At 32.9% G+C, this 11,191-nt stretch overlaps 1 protein-coding gene across 1 annotated transcript; it reads left to right on the forward strand.

The window, feature by feature from the left end:
* Positions 1 to 6,871: 6,871 nt before the first annotated feature.
* On the forward strand, positions 6,872 to 9,184 carry LOC126892000 (uncharacterized). The gene has a single exon (XM_050661387.1). It carries the CDS (start codon positions 6,872 to 6,874, stop codon positions 9,182 to 9,184), a length of 2,313 nt encoding a protein of 770 aa, XP_050517344.1.
* The last annotated feature ends 2,007 nt before the right edge of the window (positions 9,185 to 11,191 follow it).

Here is an 11,191-nt window from a genome sequence, read left to right on the forward strand (position 1 = left end):
TAGTATCATACCTTCGACACATGTTACGTAGAACAGGTTTCATGTTACCTATTTTTTATACTACCTATTTTGAAACATCTAAAAGAGGTCGCTTTTTGAAAGTATTAAAGACGTGATTTTACCGACGTATAAAAGTCGTCACCTTTTTGACGTCAAATCGATGAGACAAATACACGTGATTTTCAACGTCGGTACTACGTCATAAAAACACGTCAATTGGTCATGTTTATGACGTGTTATCTACGTTATAAAAACGTCGTTTGGTTGCCTGGGATGGGACGTCCAAAGGACGTCCGTTTATAGTCCATGGACGTAAGGACCAAAAATGGACCTATTTTGGACGTCCAAAGGACGTCGTGTGCTATTAGGGTTATTTTGTGCTTGCTTTGATGCCTCTATTGCTGCCTTACAATCCCAATCTTTGCAGGTAATAGTAGTATCATCAGCAAAAAGAGTAAATGAACTGGTAAGGTCCATCTGTGGAAGATCATTAATATAAATTAGAAACAAAAGTGGTCCCAATATTGAGCCTTGAGGTAATCCAATATTTATAGCTCTCTCTGCCGACCTCACTACCCAGGCAACCAAACGAAGTTTTTATAACGTAGATAACACGTCATAAAATGACCAATTGACGTGTTTCTATGACGTAGTACCGACGTTGAAAATCACGTGTATTTGTCTCATCGATTTGACCTCATAATTGTGACGATTTTAAAACGTCTAAAAGGTGACGACTTTTATACGTCGGTAAAATCACGTCTTTAATACTTTCAAAAAGTGACCTCTTTCAGATGTTTTAAAATAGGTAGCATAAAAAATAGGTAACATGAAACCTATAGGTCTACGTCCCATGTGTCGATGAAGATATACTACCATTAGTTTAAGATCGCTTGTGCATTAGAAACAATCTAACATTGATTCTGCATGAGTAGATGTATATTGTACTAGCAAATCCACCGATTTGATCGGTGGAGCGTGTCAATAAACGAGGGTGAATATTAATTAGGTAATAGGGTGAATACTAATTAGGTAACGCCAACACTATATGATTAGCAAAGGAATTCACATTAACAAAAATCAGTGACCATGACCAATTAGAAAAAATTCATCCATGATTCTCTAACACCAACCTGATATATAAAGTGTTTTATTAAAAGTAAGCCAATGTGTATTTAAAAATATATTCTTGACTGTTCCTTGCATGAGCACATATCTCAAGATCTGAAATAACAGTCGAATGCACACGTAGCAATTCTTCATAAACTATTCTTTGTTGATTATTAACCAAGATTTTTGTAACATGCAAAAAGCAGCTACCGGAATTCCATAAAGTATTGTGACTTGTTAATGCTCGCTGAACGGTGGTAAAAGACGTGGGTGAATAAATTAAGAAATATTTCCCTCTTAATCGACGTAGTTACACATGCAGACACTTAGTGAGAAGCGAATGTCTTGAAGGGGATGCAAATTATGGTTTCCAATCTACTGAAATAAAAACTTCATGCATTCGAACAGTAATAATTAAAAAATACGCGTGTTTCACTACAATGTATTGTATAATTGTATAAATTAAAAGTACCCAACCATGATTTAAGATTTAGGTGGATATCACATGCATTTGTAAAGATTGGTACTTTAAAACACACTAGGTGGGGGGTGCTGCATTTATTTCATTGGCTGGACACCTGCTCATGATCAAAGCAGGGATTTTAAAATTCCATACCCATTCCATTAAGCTATAAAACCGTAGGTACTATCCAAGTAGTTTTACTAATATCATCTTCTTGTTTTCACGTACCTAAGTTTTCGGTCGTAGAAGGTCACCAAAATCATTTAAAAATGTCACCTGATGTGGACTAGTGGACATAGAAAACAGCTTAAACCGTAGTTGTGGAGTGTTCGCCGTCGGCTTGGATACGAAAATGAAAAAAAAATATGTGTACGGGGTGCCTAACAAGTGGATGTAAACATCAAAACGCGACAACAAAAATTCGTCGTCGGCTTGGATACGAAAATGAAAAAAAATATGTGCCTAACAAGTGGATGTAAACATCAAAACGCGACAACAAAAAATTCGCCGTCGGCTTGGATACGAAAATGAAAAAAAATATGTGTACGGGGTGCCTAACAAGTGGATGTAAACATCAAAACGCGACAACAAAAAATTCGCCGTCGGCTTGGATACGAAAATGAAAAAAAATATGTGTACGGGGGTGCCTAACAAGTGGATGTAAACATCAAAACGCGACAACAAAAATTCGCCGTCGGCTTGGATACGAAAATGAAAAAAAAATATGTGTACGGGGTGCCTAACAAGTGGATGTAAACATCAAAACGCGACAACAAAAATTCGTCGTCGGTTTGGATACGAAAATGAAAAAAAATATGTGTACGGGGTGTCTAACAAGTGGATGTAAACATCAAAACGCGACAACAAAAATTCGTATTGTCTAACTTTCATTTTGAAATATGTATGCGAAAACAATAAGGTAATCTTAATAAAATAAAAAGTTTAAATAATATTTCAGTTCTTTTCTTAACCCACACCTGACTTTTCTTTGTTGGAACTATCTAAATTAATAACATTGTGTTATTGGTTTAAATAGGTAAACACACATATATTCTAAAATGAAAATTTTACTTACATTTCGGAAAAATTAACTCACACCTGACTTTAAAAAAAAATTTCCCGAAAGGAAATAATTTTTCAGGTATTTTTTAACCCAAAAAATGAGTAGACCAAAAATTTCTTTAAAGCAAAGAGTGACTTTTTGCAAAATAATAACCTCTTTATAAAATAATAATCATATACCTCTGAATAAATATTCATGACCACAATTAAACGTAAAAGTGTAGCTACCATATACCGATCGGCTTTTACTCACCACACCTGTAAATTTTTTGCATTATGCGGAGAAGATACATTCGGCCCGCTAACGTAAAAACCCAGCATAGTTGAGCGAAAACCGATTCTCGATAGTGAATGAAAACGCCATGAGAGTACTTAATAAAATTTTTAGCTAAATTATTTATTGATTTTAATATTAACTTTCCAAGTCATTTATGAAAATTAAGAAAAGATTTTTTGAATTAATGTTTTAAAAAGAAATATCTATCTAAAACTAATATTATTTTTATTATTTGACTATTGGAAACAGGGCTACCTTACAGTGAATTGTAGCATAAAACAATATAATATTGTTATATATCAATGAAAAGGGAAAAAAATGAACAATTCAAAAATATATATAGCTCATTTTTAAATTCAATACAAAGGGGTAGTTTTTTACTAACACATAAATAAAATTAATTTTCCAAGTCATTTATGAAAATTAAGAAAAGATTTTTTGAATTAATGTTTTAAAAAGAAATATCTATCTAAAACTAATATTATTTTTATTATTTGACTATTGGAAACAGGGCTACCTTACAGTGAATTTTATCATAAAACAATATAATATTGTTGTATATCAATGAAAAGGGAAAAAATGAACAATTCAAAAATATATATAGCTCATTTTTAAATTCAATACAAAAGGGTAGTTTTTTACTAACACATAAATAAAATTAATTTTCCAAGTCATTTATGAAAATTAAGAAAAGATTTTTTGAATTAATGTTTTAAAAAGAAATATCTTTCTAAAACTAATATTATTTTTATTATTTGACTATTGGAAACAGGGCCACCTTACAGTGAATTTTATCATAAAACATAACCCAAAAAAAGTTGCAAAACCAAAAATTTTTTAAAGCAAAGAGTGACTTTTACAAAATAATAACCTCTGATAAAATAATAATCATATACCCCTAAATAAATATTCACGACCACAATTAAACGTAAAAGTGTATCTACCATATACCGATCGGCTTTCACTCACCATAGTTGTAAATTGTTTGCTAGATGCGGGAAGGAACGTTTGTCTCCGCTAAAGTAAAAAACACAGCATGGTTGAACGAAAGCCGATTCGCGATGGTGTATATAAATGCCATGAGCGTACCCCATAAAATTTTTAGCTAAAGTATTTATTGATTTAAATATTAATTTTCCACGTTAGTTATGAAAATTAAGAAAAGATTTTTTTAATTATTGTTTTAAAAAGAAATATCTTTCTAAAACTAATATTATTTTTATTATTTTACTATTGGAAACAGGGCTACCTTACAGTGAATTTTAGCATAAAACAATATAATATTGTTATATATCAATGAAAAGGGAAAAAATGAACAATTTAAAAATATATATAGCTCATTTTTTAAATTCGATACAAAGGGGGGGTAGTTTTTTACTAACACATGAATAAAATTAATTTTCCAAGTCATTTATGAAAAGATTTCTTAAAATCTTGGTTTATTATAAAAATTATTTCTAAATTGATCATTAAAAAGCATATGCTATATATATTGAAAAGGAGGGGTAAAATAAAAACCTATTTATTATTGTAGATTTTTATTATTGCAAACAATACAATATGTAGTTAAACAATAAATGAACAAATTATTATTACAACACGTGCAAATATGTGCACTAATGTCACTCAAATTCCCAGTTGAATGTTCAGTAACATGGATAGAAGGAACGTATGGTGGTATTCCACGAAGAGTCTCAAAAAAGCACGATGGGCACAAAGTGTGATTGTCTACAGCATAATAACATTGGGTCATACATACTGTCTGTCTGCATTCGTAGGATAAAAATCGCATGTTGTTGACATCATTCACTTGTAATATTTTGGTATCGACTTCTTGAGAATCCATATCTAGGATTTCACAGTCTTCCAGGTCTGATACAGTTTCGGTAGATAGCGAAAAAACAAAACTGTCGTTAGTGTCACTATCACTTTCTTCACCCATGGGAATTTCGAGGTTTTCATCGTTACTCGGTGCTATGATATCTAAGGGATTTACTAGCACGTCGTCCATTGGAATTTCAAGGTTTTGTTGCTGTTACTACAAAAATTATAACTAAATAAATGCAAACAAAAATTAATTTATATTTATCAAGTAGTATAGATAGAGGGGGTCTGGCATAGTATTTTCAAGTAGAAGGGATAGAGGGGGTCTGACATGTATCAGTGGATGGGGTTATAACCATCTGCTTTTCACATCTAAAAATAGTTCAAACATCAACAATCAGAGCGCCGTAGTTCACGCATCAACAAGCAGGGTATCCGGTTTGTCTGGAGAATATCCGGTATAATAATGAACTCAGGCTCTAAAAGTAACATGGTGTGAGGGCAGTGGTCTTCAAGCATCAACAATCAGGGCACCCGTAGTTCACGCATCAACAAACAGAGTATCCGGTTTGTCTGGAGAATATCCGGTATAATGAAGAGGAGGGGCTCTAAAAATAACATGGTGTGAGGGCAGTGGTCTTGTAACATCCTATTTAAGGCAAATTAGTGGAGCTCCTCGGTAGTTTATCACGAATCATGAATACGTGCAGCAGGTGCAACAAATCGTATTCCCGCTCGGATAGCCTATCGCGACATTTAAAAAAATGCAAATACGGAAATGTGGATAGTGATAAAAATGGGGATTATTATATTCCCAAAAAAAGATTAAGACCACTTGGAGTGGAAGTGATTGATGGAACTGTTTCGAAATTGTCACACGCGTTTAAAAACAGAATCGCATCTTATCGTTTTAATAGTGGTAAAAAACTGGATTATCACGGATTTTTAAACGATGTTAAACCCAAAGTTTTGAACATTTTGAGTGAATATTTACATCAGCACAATATCATAAAGGTAAATTTTGAAATATTTGGTATTTATCTAAAACCTGACACTAACCTATCAGATATCAAGTCCATGAACACATGTAATAAAATTATAACTATCAGCACTGAACTGGATGAAGTATTTGATCATTTTAAGGAAGAACTGATGACACAAGCATCTGAATTTCAAGAGAAAGATTCAAATTGGGTACTGCAGGAAATAATGTTTTTAGATGTTAACATAAACAAATATAGTAGTATTTCTGCATCAACATATATTCGTCTCCCAATACCTATAGTACGAAAACACGCTATTTTAAATATCGAAAACAAAGATAATAAGTGTTTTGCATGGAGTATTATTGCAGCTATTTTTCCTGCTAGTGGCAACCCAACCAAACCAGAATCATATCCACCATACGATACTTTGTTGAATTTTGAAGGAATTGACTTTCCGATGAAACTAAAAGACATTAAAAAGTTTGAGACCCTCAATAATATTTCAGTAAATGTTTATGGGCTGGAATCCAATTTCGTAAATAATAAAAGGGAATATGAAATAGTTGGACCATTGTATTTTACAAGTAATCGCCATGCCACTCACGTGAACCTTTTGCTTATAACAAATGATAAACAAAGTCATTATTGTCTGATTCTAGACATGCTGAGACTTGTAAAAAGTCAAAAAACAAATAACCATCGCAAAGAATACTTATGTGATGGATGTCTACAATTCTTTGTTTGCGAAGAAAAGCTCCATAATCACCAAAATAACGACTGTTCTCATATTTACACAGAACTTCCCACAACGAAACCTAAAATCAATAAGTTTGGTGAAATGGTGCCAGAAAATATACTAAAATTTATAAATATCCAAAAAATGTTACCTGTGCCATTTGTGATCTATGCTGATTTTGAAAGTCTGCTAAAACCAATAGACCATGCTGAACCTTGTAATGGAAATTCATATTCCGTTAAAACTGCTGAACACCAAGCATATTCGTTTGCATTTTACCTTAAATGCAACTATGATGATTCACTTTCTAAACTAATAAAATATGAGGACATGATGCTCCCCAAGTGTTTATACAGAAATTGGATGAATTAGTGCATGAACTATATAACAATCACCTTAAACATATTAAACCAATGTCGCCGTTAACTAAAGAAGAAATTGAAAAACATGAGAATGCTACCGAGTGTTACTTGTGTGGAAACCCATTTAATCCTTTCAATCGTAAGGTGAAAGATCATCACCATCTCAATTCATTATATCTTGGACCAAGCCATAACTCCTGTAATATAAATAACAAACTCTCAAATACAATACCCGTGTTCTTTCACAACATGAGTAATTATGATTGTCATCTTTTTATTAAAGAGCTTTCAACAACTGGTGAAAAAGTTTCAGTAATTGCACAGACGAAAGAAAAATATATCGCAATTTCTAAAAGAATTCTGGTGGAAGAGTCGGAAAATGGTCTAAATAAATACATAACTGTGACATTTGTTGATTCATACAGATTTTTGGCAAAATCTTTGGATATTCTGAGCACAACCTTAAATTCGGAGCAGTGTACAGAAATTAGAAAGTATTTTCCAAATACTAAACACTTTGAACTTGTGAGGCGTAAGGGTGTGTTTCCTTATTCATATATGGATGGATTTGATAGACTTAAAGAAAAAACACTACCACCTAAAGAAAATTTCTACAATAATCTAACTAACAAACACATTTCTGATGAAGATTATGCAAGAGCAATTGATGTATGGAACACATTTGATTGTAAATCTATGAGTGACTATGCCATGGTGTACTTAGTATCAGATGTCTTATTATTGGCTGATGTGTTTGAAAATTTTAGAAAAATATGTTACAAAGAATACAGTTTGGATCCTTGTCACTACATAACTGCTCCTGCATTAAGTTGGGATGCTATGTTAAGATACACCGAAATTGAACTGGAGCTTCTTACAGATGTGGACATGGTACACTTTTTAAAGAAAGGAGTAAGAGGAGGTGTGGCACAATGTAGCAAACGAGAAGCCGTGGCAAATAATCAATATGTGCCCAACTATGATCCACAACAACCCGAGTCTTACATAATGTATCTAGATGCCACAAATTTATATGGTGCAGCCATGTGTCAATATCTTCCATATGGAAATTTTAAATGGGTAACCGATGTTGAAAATTTCAACTGTTTTTCGGTGGAGGATGATGCGGATAAAGGGTATGTGTTGGAAGTGGATTTGGAATATCCAGCTCATTTACATTCTTTACATAATGATTTACCATTCTGTCCCGAGAGCATGGTACCTCCAGGAAGCAAATATCCTAAACTTATCCCAAATTTCAACAATAAAACTAAATACATTATCCATTATCGCAATCTTAAGCAGTGTCTTAGGTATGGTCTGGTACTAAAAAGGATTCATCGTATACTAGAGTTTTCGCAATCACCATGGTTAAAAAAATATATTGACCTAAACACATCACTTAGAAACAAGGCCAAAAACGAGTTTGAACGGGATCTTTTTAAGCTTCTAGTTAATGCGATATTCGGTAAAACCCTAGAGAACGTTGAAAAAAGAAGAGATATCCGCCTGTGCACCCGCTGGGAAACAAAAACAAATTCGTTGGGAGCCAGGGTACTTATCTCTAAACCAGAATTCAAGTCTTGTTCCGTGTTTAATGAGAATTTGGTGGCAATACATTTGGGTAAAACCAAAATAGTTTATGACAAGCCTCTCTATGTTGGTTTCACAATTTTAGATTTATCAAAAACAGTGATATATGATTTTTATTATGGACATATCAAAAAGAAATATGGTGAAGCCGCAAACTTGTTATACACAGACACAGACTCCCTGATTATGGAGATATTTACCCCCAATTTCTATGAGGATATGAAGAGAAATTTAGAACATTTCGACACCTCCAACTATCCAACTGATAATATTCACAGGATACCGAAAACACCATCAATACTAGGAAAAATGAAAGATGAATTTGCATCTGTACCCATTAAATGTTTCTATGGTACAGGTGCTAAAGCTTATTGTATAGAAGCAAATACAATAATAAAAAAAGCAAAAGGAATTTCAAAACACGTAACCAAAACACAGTTGCAAAAGAGTGATTATGTACTATTAGTGAAAAAAGGTGGTGTAATCTTTAGAAAAATGTATGTATTCGTGTCTAATTTACATACCATATATACGGAACTTAGGAATAAAGTGGCACTATCTTCTAAGGATGACAAACGCTGTGTAATAAACGGTGACGTAAAAACTCTTGCGTGGGGGCATTTTCTAATTAGTCCACATAATGGTACTATAGATGATCTTATTAGGTATGGGAATGAGCTGCTACACACCCCGGAATTGGTCGATTTAGAAAAGATTCCTCTTGAAGAATTGTTTCAAGTCGATTCTTTTCAATATGATTCATACTTGTAAAACTTGTAAATTGTATATTTTTATGTATTAATAAAACACATGTATATCAACATATTTTTTTATTTAAAACCTTACACAATTCTATTAATACCATAATTATTGAAAAAGTCGAACATAAAGCTATATAATAAAATATTGGAGATATGACTATCCTTTCTAGGTCTTTCATTATAAAGTTCTAGCCATTTGGAGTCACTGCTTCTACCACTCATATGTCTAAAACGCAATTTATATTTAGTGCTATTTAATGGTATTTCAGCTTGTAAAGTTGGTAAAAAATTGTTTCCCGGATATGATTTCATTCTTGACCATGTCTCAGGCCATGTTTCATTTAGTGTACCATTACTGTCAAAGCACACAAAAACTTCTCTAACATTGATGGGTTGCTGAATTAAAAGCAGATTTCGCAGAATTGCTTGTAAAACAATAAAGTCTAATGATATCATCTTAATAATCTCTACCAAGATTTTAGCATCTATTTATAGTAAATCTAACTTTGGGCGTGGGGAGTTACATGTATATGGTGGAGATTACATTAACCCATCACGATAACCTACGCTTCGATGGGATAACCCCATAGGTCTAGTCTCACTACAGAATACACAAAATTCAAACACCAATTTCCACCCTTTAAATATTAAGCTTCTTGGAATAAGTTTAGTTCCACACATTTTACGACAAATAAGACAAAGCTTTTGTCGTACACAATAAATAGGGGGCCTCGTTTCCCACTCATCATCACTATAGTTAAATAGATCGTCAAAATTATCCGCATATTTGTGTGACATATTTGAACACAACGCGTGGTTTCACGTGGCTTACAACGATCTGGTTTATGATGTAGCTTAACAAGTTTCAAAGGGAATGAGTCACGCAAGTTGATCACGTCTCGCGTATCTGGTAAAATCTAGGAGTGGGGGATAGTGACCCACACATTTGCAACTGGTGTCAATGAGAGAAGGGAGGATATAAGAGTACAGAAACATCGATAATGTAAACAGTATGTGCTCAAGAAGGCTTCGTGAACGTGTTGAACAATTTAGTAAAGGTATTAACAGAATAAAACGTGATATTTTAGTTTATGAAAAAACAAGAAATATTAAACAGTTAGAGAAGAGTATTAACCAGTTAATAAGAAAATATAAAGATAAGGAATATATGTTTAAAAACTTTTCACGACTTAGTATAAGTGATGCGTTTGCGTAGTGGAAGAGTTTATCCTCCTGAAGAAGAAAATAGACTATTTTTTGTTTCTGCAATCGAGGAGCAAAAGTGGATAGATTTGGTGTTTAAAAACATTAATCGTTTTAACAATAATGGAATGTTGCCAGAAAAGAATTGTGATGAATCAACACCCGCAAAAACCTTTATACCTGTTTACAGAAGCAGAACTACAAAACTTTACCATACCATACATTAGAAAATCTGTAGATCCATATGAACTACTTCAGTCTTGGCATCTCCTACCCCAGAAATTTGTGCAAGATTTTGAAATTCGAACTCGACTTCCGTGTTTTGTTCATTTCAATCGTCCCGAATGGAGAACAGAGGAAGGTACTGCTCCTGCTCAATCCAGTTGCCGTTTATGCAGATTTGCACTTGAAAATTTATATAACAATTATATCGGTTAAATAAAGTACTATTTTTTATTAAGGTTTTTTTATTAATAAAACAAAAATGTAAAAAAAAAATCTTTATTGCATCATAAAAGTATCATACAAATAAAATACGTTAGATAACGCACATACACTATTATTATTTAAATGGTAAGGACATTTAGACTCCATTTTTTCCAAACCTGGTTGTTCATCAAATTCCACAACTGGAGCTAAACTATACTTTTTTATATACTGAGACTTTTCTCTTCCTTTAACATAGACGATATCGACATTACTTGTCAAGCATTGGATAATATTATGAACTTGATGTACAGGGGTAAATCCATGATCCCAGTTAAGACCATGATAATTATTCATTAACCATACAGCTTGTTTATGAAACTCTGGA

The sequence above is a fragment of the Diabrotica virgifera genome, chromosome 1 (genome assembly GCF_917563875.1).
Source record: "Diabrotica virgifera virgifera chromosome 1, PGI_DIABVI_V3a".
NCBI lineage: Eukaryota > Metazoa > Arthropoda > Insecta > Coleoptera > Chrysomelidae > Diabrotica > Diabrotica virgifera.